Source organism: Capsella rubella, unplaced genomic scaffold, assembly GCF_000375325.1.
Source record: "Capsella rubella cultivar Monte Gargano unplaced genomic scaffold, Caprub1_0 scaffold_3, whole genome shotgun sequence".
Classification (NCBI taxonomy): Eukaryota; Viridiplantae; Streptophyta; class Magnoliopsida; order Brassicales; family Brassicaceae; genus Capsella; species Capsella rubella.
The window spans coordinates 12,368,234-12,391,496 of NW_006238921.1; the positions used below are offsets into that span (position 1 = coordinate 12,368,234).

Below are 23,263 nucleotides of genomic sequence, written 5' to 3' on the forward strand. Positions count from 1 at the left end.
ATATAAATTTAAAACATAAACTTTAAAAAATACAAACATAAAAATGAAACACAAAACTTGTCACATATTCATTACCTGGAAATAGACTACTGATTTAAAACATTAGAATTACATATTAAGAAGAAGAGAAATCGAGAGAAGAAGAAATTGGAGATTTTGTTTTTTTTTTCACAAAACATATTTTCTTTTCCAAAAATTAAAACCCTATCAGAAGACCACATGTGGCATAAGATTCGCCTCTCAAAACATCTTAAATAAAAACCGAATGCTTCTTAGAAAAACACTATTTGGATTAAAATGATTTTTTTTATTGTCATAAGACCCGGCGAGATATGGGGTTAAACATGGCCTAATAGCACACGTTTCTCAATGATTCTCAACCGCACTTCCATTTACGCCCACACTTCGACTTATACTATACACACTTAATTTCTCAACGACTAATGAAGCTAAAACTCAATAGTTTTTCTATACAAACACAATTTAAAAAGTAAAGTATGGTATAGTGAAAAAAATAAGTAGAAAATAAAATACCAACGAATTACTCATAAACAACATAATAAACTCCCGCGCGTAGCGCGGGCAACCGACTAGTACATATATAAAAAGAACATATATACTTGGTTATGGAAGAACAAGTGATGAATATGTCACAAAGATAACCTGTAATGCCTCAAGATTCAATTTCTTTGAAGCTATTTGCAATAAGTGAACACATGCGGTAGAAGTGTGTATAGAAAGTGAAATACTTTAGATGATACAAACAAAACAAAACAATCGAAAATACAACACGAAAACCCGAGGCAAATCGAGCTACAAAGCACATAACAAGAAAGAGATCCCTCAAAAAGTGACTAACTATATTACCAAATTTACTTGGAAATCTCTAAAGCAGTTCATGGAGATGCACTGCTACTGCTGGAACGATACATAGTGGCAAAATCCAAACATAAACTTCGGTCCCTTTCATCGCCCCAACCTCCCCAACCTTTGAAACCAGCTTTGTAACCCGCTTGATGCTTGTACACTCGAACTCCCCATTCTTCTTTTATGTTTACAACTTTATCTGTTTCCTTAACTTCGATGTTTACCACCCCATTATCGATGCAATCACCGTCATCTCCTTTACCTTGATGCAAACCACATTTTCCAAAGTGGACAGCACTCGTTCTAGGCCCTCGTAATGTGTAAACAGGGGAGCCAAATGAGGGGAAAACAGTTGCCCACATCGTTATATCCCAATTGTAATCATCAAAGAAACAAAACTCTCTTGCCTTCTGGTGAATATTCTCCCACACACTTCTATTAAAAGAATACCCGACATTACCCATTCTCTCCGCAACCAAACTTTCACGCGCTTCTCCTCTTGACTTCACATCAGACGGTGCTAAATTAGCAGCAAAGCAGTCAGGACATTTCGCAGGTTTCAGCCTCGTGAGAGTTTGTATATTACGATAGGCGTTAGGAAAAAGAAAATGATCTTCCTCGATGAAAAGCATATGACCCTCATGTCTTTTAGTCTCCTCCAACCCATCCCATACAGTGTTCATCATCCACCACCAGTGATGCTTCAAAGATACAATCTTTGGAGACCGGTGATGCCCATACTGATCCGGATTCCCTATACAATGTGTCTTTGCCTCATCACCCTTGTTCTTACAGTCACTCGTGGTCACCCCAGGGAAACTAGTTCGGAATATATGAGGCGAATACGGCGAAAATATCTGTTTCACCTGACAGAACTTAATACCATCCACAATCTTGTTCATCTCTTCAAAGTAACCATCATGGCTAACAATCAACAATGTCTCACTGATTCCTTTAACTTTCGACAAACTTTCCACGGTTACTCGAAAATACTGAGCCCGATTGTGCACATACAAGACAATAACCACATGGTCTTTCGCCAAATTCGGATACAAATCAAGATTCCTCGGCGAAAAATGGTTCCTTCTATGCAACCTAAGAGACATTCCATTACCTCTAGCTACTCTTAGCAATGAAGCATTAAGCTTAACTTCCAAATCTTTGTCCAATTCATCCAAATCATCCTGGTTAATAGTAGTCCTATTCAAAGCTGTTCTTGGTACAGACACCAACATCAAAACTATCGAGACTGTAATTGCAAATAGAATCCCTAAACGACATAAACCCGTATCTTTCAATTTCTGCTTCTTCCAAAGATTTGCCATCATCACAACCCCAAACTCAATAAAACCCACTTACCCTCTTCACAAAAAGGTGCTTCCTTTACAATCTTCAAATCACCTGCAACACGAATTGAAACAAAAAAAAACCAAACCTTCATCAATCACAAAGAGAAAAGACTCGAGCTTTGACTTCAGATCCTCCAATCTAATTACAAATCAGGAAATGGGTATAAGATTCCAGGTTTCAACAATTAATTTAAATGAAAATTTTGATGGCAGTGCAATATAAAATGTTCAAAGATGAGATCTTTAAATTAACCCATGAGACAACAACAACAACAAAGAAACAGAGTAAGACAAACCTTGGAACTTGAAGATTGAAGTTGACGAATCACTGAAATGAAGCAAACCCAGATAGCAAATGGAAACCAAGAAGAGAGTAAAGTTTTGTTCACTTCAAAATCTGAGATTTTTTCTTTTTCTTTTCTAGAATCGATCGAAATCACAAACCCAACAACAATGTTCTTCTTCTACTACAACGCGGAATTGAAAGAAACAAAAAAACCAAAAAACAAAAAAGCTAAATTTGTGACTTTGGGTTTCTCAAATTTTTTCTTAAGTCACCGAGTCAATTGTCACTAATATTTACTATTCTGCCATTTCAGATTCTTGACTGCCGTGGAAACTAAATTGGAAACTAAATAAATAAAATAATTTGTTTGCTTCAATTACAATTAAAATTCAATTACATAATTTGCTTTTTGTGAGTAAGTTAGTTAGAATGTTGCAATCTTCCATAATGTATTTATTTATTTATTAAGAAGATACTTCTTTTTAAAGATTTACTTATATCTTACTTCATTTACCCACATAATTAATAATTCTTTTAGATATTCATATTTAGTGAGATGGTCTTCTAATCTTCATAAATAGGATGAAATGAACATCAATTTGAGGTTAACATGAAAAACGAAAATTCATCCCAAATTTAATGTGAACAAGTCTTATCTTACATGATTTTTTCCAAATTTAATGTTGAAAAGTCTTATCTTACAAGATTACTTCAAATATGTGGTGTATTTAGTCAATCATATGGAATGAAATATGAATGTTGAAATGACTAATACTTTGTTATTCAAAAATAAATTTAGAAGCAATTCTAAAATCCAGAGTTATTGAAATAGTGATTTTTATTTTAAATGACTTCTAAATTTATTTTTTATTGGAAATGTTTTAAATATTAGATTTAATAACTTTGAAATAGTTTAGATGATTTTTAATGTTAAAATATAAATATTAAATTGCAAGGTTTTAAAATAGGATTTGATGGGATTCTACAAGAAAAGAAAAATATAGCATATCTTTCCTTAATTTACTCAAATCATTAAAGATTCAGATAAACCTCAAAAATCATTTTAAATATATGGTGGGTATTTTATAATCATCTTTCCTACTGAAAATTTTAAATGTCTTTTGAAATTACATACTATTAGATTTAAATTCACGGTACACCGCGAGATAATTTTAAATTTACTGTATTTAAGATAATAATTTCTAATTTATTCAGTTTTTAAGTAAAAGAAATATGAGAATTTTTGAGAAATGCCCTTTTTGGTGTACCCCTTTTTAAAAATACCCCTATTTTCTATCCATTTTCAAAAATACCTCTTTTCAAATTTTATATCGTTGATAAGGTACATCAAGATCATCATTACTACTGGAAGACTAAATTCAAATATTTATAAGGTTTTAAAATGTTCTAAATGACATTTATAAGGTTTTTATAAGGTTTTTAAATGATTTTTAAAAGGTTTTTAAAAAATATATATATAAATTTACACACATATAAAGATAATTTGTGTATATAAATATAAGTTTACACATATGTTTTGATAAATTTTAAATTTTATAGTGATTTTTTGATAAAATTAGAAAGAAGGGTATTTTTAAAAAGTAATATTGGAAAGGGGTATTTTTGAAATTCTCTCAAAAAATATTGAAGTAAATCATAGTCAATTGTTATTTAATAAAGAGATTACGTCAAATTTTTGAAGTAACTCATAGTCAATTGTTATGTAATAACTAATAAGTGATCAATAAAAGTTACTCAACAAATCTTATATTATTCATAAATAAAAATGCATATTAAAAAATATTAGGAAAGAAAACAAAAAAACAAAAGTCCACCAACCTAGTTTTGAGTCAAAAAAATAAATATGAGTCAAATAACTCAAATTTTTATGATTGACTCATATTTGACTCATGATTGCAAATATTTGGTATTGGGCCTTTCATGGGTAACTATTTGGACCTCCTTGAGAATGGGTATTGCAAATATTTGGTATTGGGCCTTCCAATGGAAACTATTTGGACCTCCTTGAGAATGGGTATTGCAAATATTTGGTATTGGCTCTAAACAAAACAAGAAGTTTGGAGTTTAGTTAAGTGTTTGATCTATGGATGGATTCATGGATTCATGGACTCATGGACTCAAAGTTAGATGTGATTTAGATATTTCGTAGTAGCCACTAGCCAGCCTTTGTGGGACTTGTATGGGAGTGTGGAAGCCACACGTGGTAGTAGCGGTTGAGAATAAATTTCAATTTGGATGGATCGTTGGCGGCTTAGGCCGAACCGGGGAAGGGTCTTTCTCAACTTGTTAGACGTCTTGAGAAGTCATACGTTTATGTCCTTAACATTTTATTAGCTACAAGAGCCACTAGCTACTTTTTATTCCAATATGATCTAAAATTTGGATGACACAATCCTAACAATAGTTTGGGAATGAAATTTAATTCTATAATTTAGTCTAACGCATTAATATTTAGAACCCGTTTTTACTAATCGAATCAAACCAAATTTAACCCGAAAACCCGAATATTTGTTAAAAATAATCGAAGTAACCAGAATTTTTGGTTTTGAAATTCAAAATCAAAATTAACTGTGAAAATCGAACCAGATATTTTTATTTTCGGATAATTTCGGTTTATCTCTTTAATTTGTCAATAACCAAATTAACCAAGCCGAAGAACCGAAGAACCGAAGTCACATGCCTAGGTCACACCTAATGCAAATAATCTTTTGGACAGAAGATATATGAGAAAAATAAACAATGTTATAAAGTTTTGGTGTTGTCAAGACTCAAGACGTTACGATGATTGTTTTGGTTCATGTCTCTAGAATAACGCTAAAGAACACCTATGGCTAAATAACTGATTAATACTATTATATACATTTATTTTATTATAAAGTAGTCCATTCATAATTCCACACGACTTAAGATGAGATGCTACTAACACAACTTGTCTTAGTTGTTTAATCACGACTTTTTTTCTGTACCTTGTGATTATGATATTTTGTGAGAAATGATATCAAAATCCACAATGAGCACATCAACCTTGAATCTTCATTTAGAACTAGATTTAGATATTTTAGGCTTTGATTGTTTTTCAGATTTTAGAACTAGATTTTGGATTTAATATCCCAAAAACTAATAATAATAATAAAAATAACCAAATATAGAAAACAAAAAAATACAAAGATAGAGTTAAATATAAAAATATGAACATTCACATACACAATTTGTTTGGGTAAAGAGTGTAGTATTATATATAAGAAGATTAATAATATGTATTAAACTCATTTAAACTCGATTATTATGTTACTTGTTAGAAAAATTTGTATTATGCGAATTTAAATTCCGATGTTAAATTATTATAAATTTACGGAGAAAAATAATTATAAAATTCATATAATGATATTTTGTAACATAGTTCTATTTTACATATAAGATAAAACAAAAATTAAATATTATTAGCAATCGGATCATCAAATAATATCTCATGTTGAATCATCATAGTTATAAAAAATTAAAAATATGATGCTAATTTGTATTTGACACAAAGTCAATGGAGGAAGTGAATAATTATACATATTAATTACAAAATTCAAATTTAAACAAAAGAAAAAGAAAGAAAGAATAAAACAAAGAGAGTAAATCAGAAGTGTCTGTTTCGTCCTCACAACACACACATACGGATTCAGAGAAACTTGACCCTTTGGATTACTCAAGAGCTCATCTCTTCCCTCTACAAAAATGGCCGCACGTCTCAAACCTTCTCTTACATCCTTCTTCCTCCATCATGACTTCATCTTCTTCTTTCTCTCTCACTTTCACTGCTCCTCTCCTCCCTTCTTCTTCAAAACCCACCAAAAGATCCGTCCTTGTCGCAGCTCAGACCACAGCTCCGGCTGAATCCACCGCATCCGTCGACACAGATCGTCTTGAGCCAAGGGTTGAGTTGAAAGATGGGTTTTTTATCCTCAAGGAGAAGTTTCGTAAAGGGATCAATCCTCAGGAGAAGGTTAAGATCGAGAGTGAGCCAATGAAGCTGTTTATGGAGAATGGTATTGAAGAGCTTGCTAAGAAATCTATGGAAGAGATTGATAGTGAAAAGTCTTCTAAAGATGATATTGATGTTAGACTCAAGTGGCTTGGTCTCTTCCACCGTAGAAAGCATCAGTGTATGTTCTGTTCTCTATTACTCTCTTTTGAGTTTTTGTGATTGAATTAGGGGGGAAAAGGTTGAAGCTTTGTGTCTATTTAGTGATCTAATTGTGTAAAGGTTCTGTCTTTACTCTTAATCTTTACTACATTTTGATTTATCTATGCTCGTTGTGATTGAATTAGGGGGGAAAAGGTTGAAGCTTTGTGTCTATTTAGTGATCTAATTGTGTAAAGGTTCTGTCTTTACTCTTAATCTTTACTACATTTTGATTTATCTATGCTCGTTGTGATTGAATTGGGGGGGAAAATATTGAAGCTTTGTGTCTAGTTAGAGATCTAATTGTGGTAAGGTTCTGTCTTTACTCTTAATCTTTACTACATTTTAATTGTTTTTGTTGTTGTTGCAGATGGTAAGTTTATGATGAGGTTGAAGTTACCAAATGGTGTGACTACAAGTGCTCAGACTCGGTATTTAGCAAGTGTGATTAGGAAGTATGGTGAAGATGGCTGTGCTGATGTGACAACTAGACAGAATTGGCAGATCCGTGGTGTTGTGTTGCCTGATGTGCCTGAGATCTTGAAAGGTCTTGCTTCTGTTGGGCTAACAAGTCTTCAAAGTGGAATGGATAATGTGAGGAACCCAGTTGGGAATCCTATAGCTGGGATTGACCCGGAGGAGATAGTTGATACTAGGCCTTACACGAACCTTCTTTCGCAGTTTATCACTGCTAATGCCCAAGGGAATCCTGATTTCACCAACTTGTGAGTTTCCTTTTTTTGTGTGTTGTTGATGCTATGATTGAGTTGTGTTGGTATGTGAATATATATGCTAAGATGGGTTTTGGTTTTGTTTATTGCAGGCCAAGAAAGTGGAATGTGTGTGTGGTGGGGACTCATGATCTGTATGAGCATCCACATATCAATGATCTAGCTTACATGCCTGCTAATAAAGATGGTCGGTTTGGATTTAATTTGCTTGTGGGAGGATTCTTTAGTCCCAAAAGATGTGAAGAAGCCATTCCTCTTGATGCTTGGGTTCCTGCTGATGACGTTCTTCCACTCTGCAAAGCTGTTCTAGAGGCCTATAGAGATCTTGGATTTCGAGGAAACCGACAGAAGACAAGAATGATGTGGCTTATCGATGAACTTGTAAGTACATTCTTCTTCTTGCAATCTTTTACTTAGAAAATTAAGTATATTGTGGTTCTTGATTGTTGATTTGTCTGCAAAAACTGTATAGGGTGTTGAAGGCTTTAGAGCTGAAGTAGAGAAGAGAATGCCAAATGGGAAACTCGAGAGAGGATCTTCAGAGGATCTTGTGAACAAACAATGGGAGAGGAGAGACTATTTCGGAGTCCACCCTCAGAAACAAGAAGGCCTTAGCTTCATTGGTCTTCACGTTCCAGTTGGTAGGCTACAAGCGGATGACATGGACGAGCTTGCTCGGTTAGCTGACACCTACGGCTCAGGTGAGCTGAGACTCACAGTAGAGCAAAACATCATCATCCCAAATGTGGATTCCTCGAAAACCGAAGCTTTGCTTCAAGAGCCATTCCTCAAGAACCGTTTCTCCCCTGAGCCATCTATCCTAATGAAAGGCTTAGTTGCTTGTACTGGTAACCAGTTTTGCGGACAAGCAATCATCGAAACCAAACTAAGAGCATTAAAAGTGACAGAAGAAGTAGAGAGACTTGTATCAGTGCCAAGACCAATAAGAATGCATTGGACAGGATGTCCCAACACTTGTGGACAAGTCCAAGTTGCGGATATCGGGTTCATGGGATGCTTAACTCGCGGCGAGGAAGGAAAGCCAGTCGAGGGGGCTGACGTGTATGTCGGGGGACGAATAGGAAGTGACTCGCATATCGGAGAGATCTACAAGAAAGGTGTTCGTGTCACAGATTTGGTTCCAGTGGTGGCTGAGATACTAATCAAAGAATTTGGTGCTGTGCCTAGAGAAAGAGAAGAGAATGAAGATTGATTCAATGCTATTGGATTCTTAATAAGTCAAGAGACCTATGAATGGTTTCTCTCTGGTTTTAAACATTGATACTTGTATTTGTGCCCATAATTTTGGGTTTTGTAGCTCTCTTTGTTGTAACTTGTAAGTTGTTCTTGGTTGTTTTGTAATTTCTTGTTTCTACATACTTTATTAATGTAGTATACATTCTGATTTTTTTGCCATATTTTTTTCTGTCTTGATTTAAAGTTTCAACCCTACATTTTTGCTTTTTGTGTTCAAAACAGTATATTTTTTTTTATAAATTCATAAGGAATAAACATTTGTAGTTTTGAACTGCCCTGAATCCAAAACAAAGTCAAATCAATTATACTAGTCAATTGCGATATAACTAAATCGATTTTAAAATCGGATCATTTTTATATATTTTTTATGCTTGATACTACAACTTTTTACTTTTTTTTTTACTTTTAGTAAATAAAAATATTTGTGGAAGCCCCTTTAGTCTAGTGTTTGACAAAAGTTTGATTAATGCTTCTATATTTAGAGGTTTGGGGTTTGACCTCCAGATAACATGATTTATTAATTTGCAGATCAAAGAGATATGCTTACAGAAAATCTATAACGATGCACAATCATGACCGTTCGCCATGAATCTATGCATGGAGAAAGAAATGTCGTCCGTCAGAGGAGATAAAGTAATCTATGGTGATTATAATAAGGTCGGAGATGATTGTCTGTAGTATATTCGTCATGGTAATAATTCTCATAATTTGCAATAAATAATAGTTCAAAGTAAGAAATAGTAATATTTAAGAAATACAGATCAAATTTGTTTTCACTATAGTTTTATTAAAAAAAAAGATAAATAAAATCGACTTATTAATTTATATTTTTAGTTGGATTTCTTTTTCGAAAATCACTGAATTAATTTCGGTTTGTAATAACAATTATGTTTGTACCAAAATGCTGAACAAACCAAACTATCAACATTAAACCGAGGTTCGAAATGCTCAATCCCAATTTAAACCGTAAATTTGATTAGTCTCATAAACCGCGTAAACCTCTTCGATTCGTCTCCTCCACTGCGCCATGAGAAGCCTCACATTCCCCTGTTTCTTACGCCACCGAATCTCAATATTTTCCGGCACCGGTTCTCCTCTAACCGCCGTGCGGCTCTCATCTTTGGCCACTGATTTAGAGTTACCGCCGATAACTTCTGATATTTTGCTTGACTCAATAAAATCTTCTCAGTGGCATATCGTCGAACACCTTTCGGACAAGTTCACACCTTCCCTTCTATCAACAACTCTGCTCAATCTCGTCAAGACTCCTGATTTAGCATTGGGTTTCGTCAACCACATCGACCTTCGTTGCCTGGACTTTCAAACACAGTGTCTAGCCATCGCTGTTGTCTCTAAGCTCTCTTCTCCTAAACCCGTTACTCAGTTGCTGAAAGAAGTTGTAAGTAGTCGTAAGAACTCAATTAGAGACCTTTTCGATGAATTGGTACTTGCCCGTGATCGATTAGAGACTAAAAGCACGATTCTTTTCGATTTCCTGGTCAGATGTTGTTGTCAATTGAGAATGGTGGATGAAGCTATAGAGTGCTTTTACTTGATGAAGGAGAAAGGTTTTGATCCCAAAACTGAAACTTGTAATTGCATTTTGAGTTTGTTGTCAAGGTTGAATCGTACAGAGAGTGCTTGGGTCTTCTATGCTGATATGTATAGGATGGAAATTAAGTCGAATGTGTATACTTTCAATATAATGATCAATGTACTGTGCAAAGAAGGGAAATTGAAGAAGGCCAAAGAGTTTTTATGGATCATGGAGAGTTTTGGAAGTAAGCCTACTGTTGTTACTTACAACACTCTTGTTAAAGGGTATTCTTCGAGAGGACGAATCGAAGGGGCTCGTTTGATTATTAATGAAATGAAATCTAAAGGCTTTCAACCTGATTTGCAGACATATAACCCGATTTTGTCTTGGATGTGTAATGAAGGAAGAGCTTCTGAGGTGTTGAGGGAGATGAAGGAGATTGGTTTGGTTCCGGACTCTGTTTCGTATAATATATTGATCCGTGGTTGTAGTAACAATGGGGATTTGGAGACGGCTTTTGCTTACAGGGATGAGATGGTGAAACAAGGTATGGAGCCGACGTTTTATACTTACAACACATTGATTCATGGTTTGTTCATGGAGAATAAGATAGAAGCTGCGGAAATATTGATAAGGGAGATTAGAGAGAAGGGTATTGCCCTGGATTCTGTTACTTACAATATACTCATAAATGGATATTGCCAGCATGGAGATGCAAAGAAAGCGTTTGCTTTGTACGACGAAATGCTGACCGATGGAATTCAGCCTACACAGTTTACTTATACATCGCTTATTTATGTCCTATGTAGAAGAAATAAAACGAGGGAAGCCGACGAGTTGTTTGAGAAAGTTGTAGGCATGGGAGTGAAGCCTGATCTTGTGATGATGAACACCTTGATGGATGGTCACTGTGCTAGTGGCAACATGGCCCGTGCATTTTCACTGCTTAAGGAGATGGATAGGCTGAATGTCAATCCTGATGATGTTACATACAATTGCTTGATGCGAGGGCTCTGTGGAAAAGGAAATATTGAGGAAGCTCGTGAGCTGATGGGGGAGATGAAGAGAAGAGGAATCAAACCTGACCACATTAGTTACAACACCCTAATAAGTGGGTATAGTAAGAAAGGGGATACAAAGCATGCTTTTATGGTTCGGGATGAGATGCTGAGTCTCGGGTTTAATCCTACTCTTCTCACCTACAATGCTCTGTTAAAGGGTTTGAGTAAAAACCAGGAAGGTGAGCTTGCAGAGGAGCTACTAAGGGAGATGAAGAGTGAAGGCATTACTCCTAATGACAGCTCTTTCTGTTCTGTCATCGAGGCAATGTCTAGTTTGGATGCAGAAAAATCTGATAGTTGATTGGGCATGACATACTAAAGACCATTGTAAGCTTAGGCCATGATCTTTCTCACCTAAAAGATTGATTCTCATCTGCTGATAGTCATCAGTAAGGAAGATCTGCGGTGAGCCGTGAGGCTCCACAAACTCATCTGATATCATGACAGCTTTCAATGATCTCTGCCTATGGTGAATACTGTAACCTGGTCGTTTGAGATACAAATTAGCCCAAGAAACTTGATTGTTCTAAGTTATAATGTAACATTTACATATGGTTCACAGGTTCTGCTGCCTTTTTTTAGTTTTTAATCTTTTTTTCAGAAACTTGATTCATTTCAGAAGTTCAACTGATTTGATTCCTGAATGAGATTAAAACTGGGCACAAGCATATCAAGCTACAAAGAAAGATCCATCCGATAAATAGTATGGTGAGTACCCTCTTGCTGTTGGGCATACTTGCAAATTTACACTCATCAAACCAAACAAGCTGCTTCTCGTTGTCTCTAAAGCATAAGAGAGACTCACTATGATGGATGTGAGTCTCTCTTAGTCTTTAGAGACAACGAGTAGCAGCTCGTTTGGTTTGATGAGTGTAAATTTGCAAGTATGCCCAACAGCAAGAGGGTACTCCTTACACAAACTTCGCCATCCAGAGAAATTATTTGTAGTCTTTTGTTTCCACAAATAACTCACATCCATGACCTTTTCCCATCTGGATGATGGATCTTCAACATTGCTTTCTCCTTTGGCATATAATAATACTTTGAAACAGACCTCGGTATCGGCTGAAGAAAAAAAAAACAAGAAGTTGTTTTAACAAGAACAACAAAACCCAACACATATTAGTGTCTTGGTTTGTCTTATCTTACCAGAAATTCTAGGAAGTCTGAATTCTTCATGATTATGGTGAATTTAACAGGAGTAGAGGAAGAGGCTCCTGCAGAACCTCTCTCGGCACAAACCAGTTTCTCAGCCTTCTTAGAGTTTTGAGATTCCTCAGCTAGCTTCTTCCCAAACTTGAGCTTCCTTCCATTAGATTCAGCTGCTGTAGTCGCGCCACGATTACTCAACTCCGAAGACGACACCATTACCTCTTCTTCTGGTTCTATTTTGATACTACCTGTTTCATCATCAAAGGTTATAAAGAATCAATGTCTTTATCTAGTTCACTGTTTCATATACTCAGAAAAGCAAATCTTCTTACTTGAAGAAGCAAAGGATGCTCTGGACTGTGAAGGTTGGAGCATCTCCTTGCCGTTTTGTTTGAAGATGTTAACAGTGAAACACATGTTTCCTTTGTGAGTGAATGTAAGAAACTCACTGTGTCCCAAGGCATTGTCCTTCACAAACTTCTCCCAACCGTACTCATCCAGAGAAGCAACAAAACACAGCTCACATCTGGTTTTTGAGACAATTGACGAAAGACTCAACCTTTAAAACAAAGCTCAGATTCAGACAGAGACTCAAAGAGAAGCAACAAAACTAACCAATGAGTTCGTTACAAAGCGCAACATCAGTGAGTTATTTGAGACCATAACAAAAAGATTCCACCTTTAAAACACATGTACCAAGTTTGGACCTATAAGACAAGACCCATTGTTACAGACAGCTAACAAGATTCAACCTTTTGAGGCAAATACCCATTGTTACAGACAGCTAACAAGATTCAACCTTAAAGACAAGACCCATTGTTACAAACAGATAATTAACAAGATTCAACCTTTAAGACAAGAACCATTGTTAGTTTGTTACAGAGAGCTAACAAGATTCAACCTTTAAGACAAGAACTATTGTTACAGACAGCTAACAACATTCAACCTTTTACGACAAGAACCATTGTTATTACATACAGCTAGCAAGATTGTTACAGAGAACGAAAAAAAGTTTTTAACTTTTCCAAACTAAGCTAACACAAAATCGTCTAAGTTAAGAACAGGAAGAGTTTAGAACATTTGTTACCATGTCTTCTGAAGAAACATTTACACTGTGACACATCTTGAAAAAAGCTTTGGTTATTCCTTTCTTCTCTGGCCCGATCAAAATAAGTGTTCGTAGCCATCTCTCTCGTTAGAAAAGATCTGATTAAGCTTTGCTACTTCTACTTCTACTTCCTCTCGTCTCTCTCTTTCTCACACTCTATGTCAAAGAAACATTTCCTCTCAGAACTTAAGACAAAGTACAAATGTGAGGTCATCTTTATTTTATTACACGTAGCTCATATTGTGTTCTTTAACTCATAAAAGCCAAAAAACACAGTCAAATAGTTAAAATTGGATTAAAGAAAGAACAGCCAACACATAGGAAAAGCAAGTTTCAAGGTATGGAACTTTTTAGTAGCATAGGTGATGCAGTTACTAATAGAAGCAAAAAGATTTTGCTTTTGCGTGTCTGCAAAGACATATATAGTATTTTACTGTGTTTAATAGTATCAGTAAAAACAATTTACTTTTGCTGACCAAATGAAAAAAAAGAAACAATTTGTATGTTGTCAAGAAAATACAACTAATCTATGTTAAAATGATATAGAAATATTTAAGTAGGTCTGGGCATTCGGTTAATTGTTCTTCTTTGGTTTAGTTGTACTCAATTTCGATTGGTTCAAATATGATAATATGATAACCACTTATATGTTTTAGAAATTTTGGTTTGGATCGAATCCGTCTATTATAAATTGAAATTTTATTTATTTAAATATTTGAAAACAATTCATTCTTTTTACTGAAAGATAAAGATATTTTTGTTTATAACATGTAAAATGTGAGTTTATAAGCTATGTACCTCATCGGCAACACTATTATAAACTTTAAGACTACATTTTTGATTTTAACAAATGTAAAATCTTATAAAATAGGGAAAAAGTAATAGTTAAAAGTTAAAACATAAATATTGTACTAAACCCACGCAGCAACACGTGGGTCATTTTCTAGTAAATAATAGTTTATGAGTCGACTTTCTATATAAAAAAATGACACTTGTATCTGAATGTGTAGTCAATATTTTATTTCCAAATAATTTTAAACCAAAATGAAGTAATACATATCACAATTATGAAAATAATGTGGTCAATATATTTATTCGTATTAACTAATGATACAAATAATAATTAAATTATATGTATATATTGACTATGACCAAAGATTTGTACCATTTGGCATGTATTTGGAAGTAATATAATGTTATGTAAAAAGAGATTAGTTCTATATAATACAACCACATAAATATTTTTACATGTTGGTGGTTCAATTTGGGTTTAAATGTTAGTCTATTGGTTTGATTTTGAAGAAAAAAAAAAGAATAGTTTTAAGAAAATAATAATTTAATTTACATCTTAAGAAATTATTCAACACGAAGTTCCCTCCAATTGGCTCGTATGAGTCAATCTTATAGTTTTTGTTGACAAAAAGTAATTATTAGTCAACATATCTTTTTCTGTTGACTATCACCATTATTTAGGATTGTATTTCCTTGTTAAAGCACTATTTAAATAAGCTCTTGCGTTTCTTCACATACAAAAACAAAAACAAAAAAATCATTCAGAGAGATATCAAAATCAAAGAGCGACCATGTCAGTAAAAAAATTAAAACTCGCGTGGATAGAGAATGAGAAATCAAGAGCAAATAAATCGAAGAAAATAATGGTATGGTTAATGAAAAAGGTTAAAGAATTCAGTATATTGTGTGATGTATTGGTGTGCATTATCATGTTTAACCCTAATGAGGTTGAGCCAATGGTATGGCCATCTGTTGAGAAGACTCGTGGTATCCTAGATGGTTTCTTCTCCTTACCGGAGATCGAGAAGAAGAAGAAAGAGATGAATATTGAGTCATACCTGAAGGAAAAGACGAAGAAGGTTCATGAGCTATTTCTGAAGACTCATAAGAAGCACATGGGTTATATCATTGATCAGCTGATGGTGCAACTGCATCGCGGTCGAAGAATTGATGATCTTAACATGAGTGAGATTTATAATTTGTTATCTTTCTTAAAGGATAATATTATACTTCGTAGGAATGAGCTAAAATTTGTGCAATATCCTCCTCTTCACGAGCCACCGATGCTTCCACTTGAGGCGCAACTCGAGGATCTTAGATCAACCAGAAATAATGTTTTTGTAAGCGGTGGTATGGTTGAGGAGAGAGCTTGGAAGACTAATGAAGAAACTGAAAGGATTAGCATTGGCAATGTAGTAAAGGGGAATCAAAGTCAATACTTGATTGATAAATGGGTTTTTCCTTCTCCATTAACACCTAAACCTAGAAACAACCAACTAATCGAGATGGGTATGGTATCTTACAACCAAAACCCTAACCATGCTCTATACCAAGGAAACAACACTATAGCAATCAACAATGGTACCTGTCAAGAGTCACCTCCTAATGGAACTATCGTTGGAGAAGATGTGGAAGATAAGCTGATGTGAGGTTGTTCGATATCAATAAGGTTTGGCCATCTATTAATAATCAACATTTCTAGACTTATAGCTAGTATGTGTTTTAAGTATCGTATGCAATTTTTTTATAAATGTGTTGTCAGTTTTAAGAACTATTATCTTGAAAACCAAAGATCTTTATTTGAAAGTGTGTTTTTTTTGTTTGTGGAATTATGGGCTTTTAAATAAAAAAAATTATATTATTTTGGTTTAAAATCATTTTCAATTACAGTTTGTAATTTTGGGGTACTCCAAGAGAGTTGTCTTTGCTAAGCTCAGATCATTATTTAACTCAGGTTAATCTTTCCAATCTAAACCAACATTCATAATATAAAAGTAATTTAAAGTAAATATTATTTCTGAAAATATCCTAATGTAAATGGCATTGCATGATCACAAAAGTACATATTTCCACACACACCCAAAAAAAGAAAGTTGAAAATGTTATTGAATTATAAAAAAAAAAAGTTACATTGAATTTATAGATTGTGTTTGCATAGTAGATTCAACTTGTTGTTGAATCTTTTAATCTTTAAAGATGATATGAATTAATTTCTTGTAACAACCCATCCAGGTGGGAACCACTGCCACATGACACACCCCGCCACATGGCAGCTACAAGCGCTGCAGCGCATCGACCCTAACCTCTCTCCTATGGGCCCAAACTGCGCAGCCCACTTGCTCGCAGCCTCCTGGCCCACCAGGTAGGTTATTGGTGCGCCTGGCGTTCCTCGAACCCAGGTCCTCACCCTTTAACAACCTTCCCACTTGACAAGTTGTTACCAATTGAACTGTAGGTCAGTGTCTTTAATTTTTATTTTTATTTCTCATACATGTTTTCTATTTTTATTTTTAAGGATCCTACCAAGTGATAATTATTCAGCCATGGATCTTGTATTTAGCATAATTAGCTTATAACAAACAATGCTTTGAACAACGCGTTGTTAATTACTCACTGAATGACTTTTTATTCATTTTATCAGTCTATGTTGATTTTGAATGGTTACTCTTTTTTAGTTTTTCCCATCATATCTCTCTTGACCTCATACATGTATTAACAACTATGTATTTTTCTTTTCCTATATTAACAAACAATATGCAGAAAAAGTCAAAGAGTACTATTGATCATTTTACATTGTTGTAAATTAAGTCTCAAATGCACATAAATTTCCAAAGGAATAATTGATTATTTTACATAAAATCCGACGGGAAAAAACTAAATCTGTGAAAATGTGAAAGAAATAAACGAAAGACGAAAGTAGCTATATGAAGAATTCTCGCATTGAAACAAAAAACACAGAACTAATCCCCAAACTCAAGGTAGTTTATCTATATCTATATATATAAAGTTAGCTTTTTCTCTCTTCTCATGATGCCACCTAAGCATCCACATAAGCTACATTTTTGTTTAAAAATTAAAACAAATTAAAACATTCATTTAGTGCATATTTATGTTACTTATTTAATTAATAGAAAATTTATATAAATAAAAATAAATTATGTAAAAAAATGAAATGATAAAATAAGAAAAACAATACTTTAATTTTTTATTAGTGGTAATAATATAATTCAACTTTCATTTTAAATTAATCATAATTTAATATGTTAAATATGTTACTGAGTTTTAGAATGGAAGTAAAATATAAATTTATGGTAGACTAAAACAACACTTATGTAATTGTATATATAAAATTATAAAAAGGAAAAATAAAATGAAAGTGAAATATTAGTTTATAACATGATCAAAAAGAAAAAAAATGATATTTCATAAATTGAATCAAATGCTTTTAATCCAAATTTGAGTATTGAAAAATAATAATTAAAGAGAAAATAATTATAATATTTTTTGAAAATCAATTAAAAAATAATAAAATATCACAATATGAATAAAAAATCAACGAAACAAAATTATAAACCTCCCGCGCGGAGCGCGGGTCAACTGATAGTATATATATAAAGTTAGATTTTCTCTCTTCTCATAATGTCACCTAAGCATTCACATAAGCAACATTTTTTTAAACATTAAAATAAATTTAAAATATAAATTTAATTCATATATATGCTACTTATAATTAATATAAAGTTTGTATAAAAAATCAATTGTGTAAAATAAATAAAATGTTAAAATAAGAAAAAATATTATAATATTTTATTAGTGGTAATAATATAATTCAACTTTTATTTTAAAATGATCATAGTTTAAAATTTTAAATGTGTTACTAAGTTTTAGAATGAAAATAAATTTTAGATTCATGGTATAATAAAACAACATTTATGTAATTGTATATATAAAATTTTAAACAGGAAAATAAAATTGAAAGTGAAATATTAGTTTATAACATGATAAAAAATAAATAAAACAAATTTGATATTTCGTAAATTGAATCAAATGCTTTTAATCCAATTTTGAGTATTGAAAGATAGTAATTAAAGAGAAAATATTTATAATATGATTTGAAAATCAATATAGTCTAATATATGTTATATGTGAGGCAATAGAATCGGAAAATAAAGTAGATGTTGAAAGGCAATGAGTGCATAGTAGATAATGATGAAAGAATTGTAGAATGCACATGACTAAGTTAAAATCTTCTAAACTTCATTCATTCATTCATCCTGACAGGTTTATAATACTCAAAATTTGATACTATGCAAATACCAACCTAAACTTACTAAAAAATTCAAATTTTCAACCTCAATTATATGAAATTTGCCGATTTCAAACTTTCGAAATAATGACCATTTAACAGTGATGAATCAACTGACAGGGTGGTAATGACAAGGCGTGAGGGATGATTAAACAACATCGTTTTGTGAATCTTCGATTTTGTTCACCTACACACAACAAAATTACTTCTTTTTAAAGGACTATGATTAAGGAAAAAAATAGTCATGATATGTCTTGAAAATCAATTGATATTCCAATATATTTATTATATTAGAGCCAATAAAAATGCAAAAAATTATATCTATAATGTTGTTTTTATACAAGATGAACTGATTAAATGCATACATTCGATGACCTATTTAATTTGATAATTTATAACATTTTGTGAGGGTTATAAGAATTGAAGGCTTATGAAATATAAGGTAGTACCACCTACTATTGAACCTAATCTACAGTTAAACAAATAACAATAAAAAAAATTAAGTATTAAAATAATATAAACTTACCCATGTGAAAAACAGAGTAACAAAAAATGACATCAATAGAAAAAAAAACTGTACAAAAAACAACAAAAATCAAAATATAAAAACAATTTATAAACCTCCCGCGCGTAGCAACAACTAGTTCTATATATAGTATAATAAATTTCCTTTCATAAAAACAATTTGGAGATTTCTGACCAAAAATGAACATTACTAGAAACCGTGTGTTAACGGAGTTTCTTGAGATCATTTTTTTTTATAATGATACTTATAACACATTTTAATTGATAGATTAAAAATAACATTAATATAAATAATCGTGTGTTACTATGTATAAATTATTACATTATTACGTTACATCCTTCTTTTCCCCTTTATGGTGTTGAATGTTGATATACACACCTTAAGTAGCTGCTAATTGGTAAATATATGACCCGTTTGAGACGACCCAACAATGAACAAGTGTTTTTCTATATATGATCACTATTATTGGACATATATTGAATAATTTTTGCGTTCTAGTGGCTTATTTAAAATATGAAGATTTTGATCCAAAAAATCAAAGTATACATATATATATATACATGTATATGTATATATATTATAATTATTTAGTCTTTGCTTTTGTTTTTCAATATATATATGATGACATATATCATTATAAATTTTACAACAACAACAAAAATGATCCAGATAATAGTTAATTTTTATTAATGTAAAATCTTATGGTAGGTGATGATACAAAATACATATGGATGTAGATCAAAATAAGTTTTTATTTAGACGGTCGAGACGTGGTGCACAACAACATTTGTACCATGGAGGGTTTTTAATGCACATTAGAAAAGTAGGATCTTCCCCTGGACCTGTGCATATGGTCTTGCAGTCATTATCGGTTTTGCAAGGACCTTTGTAGTTACATTTACCTGAAAACAAAAAGAATAAGAATTAACTCAATTTATCTAGCATTATTTCTTATAGGGGGTTTAATTTATAAAAAAAACAACTAAAGTCACACACACATAAATAAAATATTACCAATTGGTTTAGCGATGATTTGAGAAGAAAGAACACAAAAAGTTAAAAGCAAAAATGCAAGTTGAAATTTTTGCGCGGACATTGTTTAGCTCTTTATAAAAAAAATATTTTTTTTTGTTAGGTTTAGAGCAATAGTCGAAGGGATTAGATGGTAGATGGGTGGATTCGCTTTAGTTTTTTCATATAAAAATAAAAATATAAAATATATATATATATAAATAGATTGCAAAATTGGCTAACATATCTCAAGAATATCTTGCATTAGTCATATGCACCAATTTAAATATAAGCTATATACATTGTATTTTTTTAAGTGTTTGTATCATTTATGAAATTAAAGATTTGTCAAAATAAAATAAACTTACGAAATAGGCCATATGAAAGGCTTATTATTGCACTCATGTGTTAAAATGATTCAGGATTTTAAAATTGTGTAAATCCATCCCTATTTATGTTATTTATTAAAATCAGATTACAAAAATTTATCAACATATCCCATGAAAATCTTGTATTAATTATAGGTGCCATATTATCTTCAACAAATATCCAAATTTAAATTTAAAATAATTGAATTAATTAAACGTTTTACATCTTATGCCATTTATGGCAATTTAAAGATCAAGTCAAACTACCCAAGACAAATAGACAAGAATCTCTTGTGCCCTTTGACTAAAGGCTTTATACACACATACCATTCAATGTTCTTAATACCTTTAGACCATATATTGACAAATTTAAAGACATATTTTGCCCCTACTATTATTGATTATAATCTAAGTAAAAAAGAAAAAGAAAAAATGTGAACCCCACCGACGTATGTGCTTCTTCCTTTTTCCTTTCTCTCTCTTCTTCTTTCTCTCTCCCGAACTTGAAATTCTTCATAATCAATGCAAACACCATTGAAAAACTATGAAATTGAGTTATATGTTTGGATAAAACTGAGTAAATGGGCAATATCAAATGGATAAAACTGAGTAATTCTGTGTAGAGAGAACTGATCCCTGACTTAAACCAACATGCTAATTCCTTTACCATACTAGAACCACTAGCAATAAAGACAAACGTTATTGTTTTTTCATATGAGAGCTATTTTTAAGGTTTAAATGTTAATAACATTATTTTGGTGGTTTATAGTGTTAGTGAAATTTCTTCGGGATTTTAAGTATTACCAAGTGATATTTTAGGGTTCTTCGGAATTTTAAATATTACCAAGTGATATTTTAGAGGTAAAAGGCAATTTTCCCTTTAATTATAATTATAAACAATATCACAATACATAAACTAATATCATATCAAAATTATTTTAAAATATAAATATATAAAATTTTATGTATAAAATAAAGTTCAACCCGTGTTACAGCACTGCTCGGATCTAGTTGGGGTTTAAAGACGAAAACCCCTGAAAATGGTGTATGAGAGATAAGAACTTAAAAAATGACCTAATGGATTCACATAAAAAATAGTTGAAAAAATTATAGCAAACATTAACATATATTTAATTTGCAAAAATAGTTATAGAAAAGGTTAATATTAATATATCAAATTAAATGAAAATCCATCAAAAGCTTTGATTATTTTTTTAAATACTGCTAAAACTAATAAATGTAGAATCCACCAACTTTTAATATCAAGAAATTCTAGAAAAAGACATGATGCATCTACCAATAGAAAATTTTAAAATGAAATAAAGTAAATAGTAAATTAATACTTTTATGAAATATGTTAAGTATCGAAATCTTGTAATAAATTATAACAAAAAAAAAAATTCATATCTAGAAAATTGAAAGTGGTACGAAATATTTAAAACTGTAGAATATATATAAATATATATGTTTAGTATTTACAAATTACAAAAACAGCAATAAAAAATCACATATCAAGGTGATTTGAGACATCCAAGCCATGAAATCATCTCATATAGCTCTAATAAGCATAATCATCTTCTCCATATTCACTCTACATGAAGGTAAGTATAGGTTTTTCTCACTGTAATGACTCTTTTTTGTTTTGCCCATCTCATCAAAGTTGTGTTTTGTGTCAATGTGTAGGTGGGAGAATGAAGGATGGAGAGATACAAAGATCGATGCTCCATATTCATATACCTCCATGCATCAAAACCTATTGTAAGCTATCATTTAAAAGGGAATGTTGGTGTTGTATCTCACGAAAAAAGAATCATTGTTGGAAAGAAAAAGATTATCCAAAGGCCAAGGAAATATGCTACGAGGAATGTTCAAAGGTTTTGCTAATGTAATGTTGCTTATATCAGTAAAGCATTTTAATACTCTATATATAGTTTGTCTTAATTAGTTTTGTCTTAAATTTATATAAAGTCCAATATATAGTATCATCATGAAATTGGTTCCATCACACACAAATGAAAAACATAACGAGATGTTATAAGAGATTATAGAATAGATCTCATCTAGAAGAAACAAAAAAACCTTGTTCTTGTCCTCAAACAAAATGTATATATGCCCATTGTTTTCACCTAACTCCAATCATCATCCCTGTCTTCCTCTCCTTGTCCTTTCTCAGTCTGATTCTGAATCTGATGGACATACATATTCTGACTTCTCCAATGGAGCATGGACTGCTTTGAGTAGTTTTAAATCGTTAATATCAAGATTTTCTATGTGGTTTACAAAGAAAAGAACGCGACAAGGTTGCTTAAACGCTTCGCCAAAACCATGGATTTCAACATGTTGGAGAGTCTCCCTTTCGGGATTGAAGTAGGAAACATAGAACGGGTTTTTAGGTGTATACATGTACGTTGAAAACACAATTTCACCTGAAGTGGTTTCCCCAACTATGGAAATGTAATTATATAACTTATCATCCGTCGAAGTGTAGGCATATTTTGACCATTCCTGTTTCTCAACATCCTCTAGAGCCCACAGATTCAAGTTCAACCGGTTAACGACATCATCCTCCCAATGAAACACAGCTAATTTGCCCTTGTAGTCAATCAATTGACCAAACATTTCTATGTGAATAAAGGTGAATTTCTCATACCTAAGATCAAAACAAACTATCACATCACGATCATCACAAAACCCCATTGATGCATACCCCTTCACTCACA

General features: G+C 32.3%; 5 protein-coding genes, 1 long non-coding RNA gene and 1 pseudogene across 6 annotated transcripts; 3 read left to right on the forward strand and 4 right to left on the reverse strand.

Moving 5' to 3' along the window:
* Window positions 1-648: 648 nt before the first annotated feature.
* Window positions 649-2,762, reverse strand: LOC17893574 (alpha-1,6-mannosyl-glycoprotein 2-beta-N-acetylglucosaminyltransferase). The gene is made up of 2 exons (XM_006296646.2): window positions 2,513-2,762; window positions 649-2,268 (listed from the first exon to the last, which is right to left on the reverse strand). The coding sequence occupies exon 2, from the start codon at window positions 2,193-2,195 to the stop codon at window positions 897-899; it is 1,299 nt and encodes a 432-aa protein (XP_006296708.1). The 5' UTR covers window positions 2,196-2,268; window positions 2,513-2,762; the 3' UTR covers window positions 649-896.
* A 3,444-nt stretch (window positions 2,763-6,206) lies between these two features.
* Window positions 6,207-8,852, forward strand: LOC17892492 (ferredoxin--nitrite reductase, chloroplastic). Its single transcript, XM_006297225.2, has 4 exons — window positions 6,207-6,674; window positions 7,065-7,419; window positions 7,518-7,806; window positions 7,898-8,852. Exons 1-4 carry the CDS (start codon window positions 6,293-6,295, stop codon window positions 8,636-8,638), a joined length of 1,767 nt encoding a protein of 588 aa, XP_006297287.1. The 5' UTR covers window positions 6,207-6,292; the 3' UTR covers window positions 8,639-8,852.
* An 856-nt stretch (window positions 8,853-9,708) lies between these two features.
* Window positions 9,709-11,944, forward strand: LOC17890761 (pentatricopeptide repeat-containing protein At2g15630, mitochondrial). Its single transcript, XM_006297152.2, has one exon. It carries the CDS (start codon window positions 9,710-9,712, stop codon window positions 11,579-11,581), a length of 1,872 nt encoding a protein of 623 aa, XP_006297214.1. The 5' UTR covers window position 9,709; the 3' UTR covers window positions 11,582-11,944.
* Window positions 11,945-12,106: 162 nt separating this feature from the next.
* On the reverse strand, window positions 12,107-13,662 carry LOC17893211 (annotated as a pseudogene).
* A 922-nt stretch (window positions 13,663-14,584) lies between these two features.
* Window positions 14,585-15,981, forward strand: LOC17891155. Its single transcript, XM_006299184.2, is given in 3 exon segments — window positions 14,585-14,589; window positions 15,098-15,232; window positions 15,234-15,981. Coding segments are annotated over 3 exon segments (888 nt in total).
* A 3,844-nt stretch (window positions 15,982-19,825) lies between these two features.
* Window positions 19,826-20,472, reverse strand: LOC111831680. Its single transcript, XR_002834796.1, has 2 exons — window positions 20,179-20,472; window positions 19,826-20,066 (listed from the first exon to the last, which is right to left on the reverse strand). It is a non-coding gene; the product is annotated as an uncharacterized LOC111831680 (long non-coding RNA).
* Window positions 20,473-22,299: 1,827 nt separating this feature from the next.
* On the reverse strand, window positions 22,300-23,263 carry LOC111831639 (F-box protein At2g15640-like). Its single transcript, XM_023786632.1, has one exon. It carries the CDS (start codon window positions 23,238-23,240, stop codon window positions 22,713-22,715), a length of 528 nt encoding a protein of 175 aa, XP_023642400.1. The 5' UTR covers window positions 23,241-23,263; the 3' UTR covers window positions 22,300-22,712.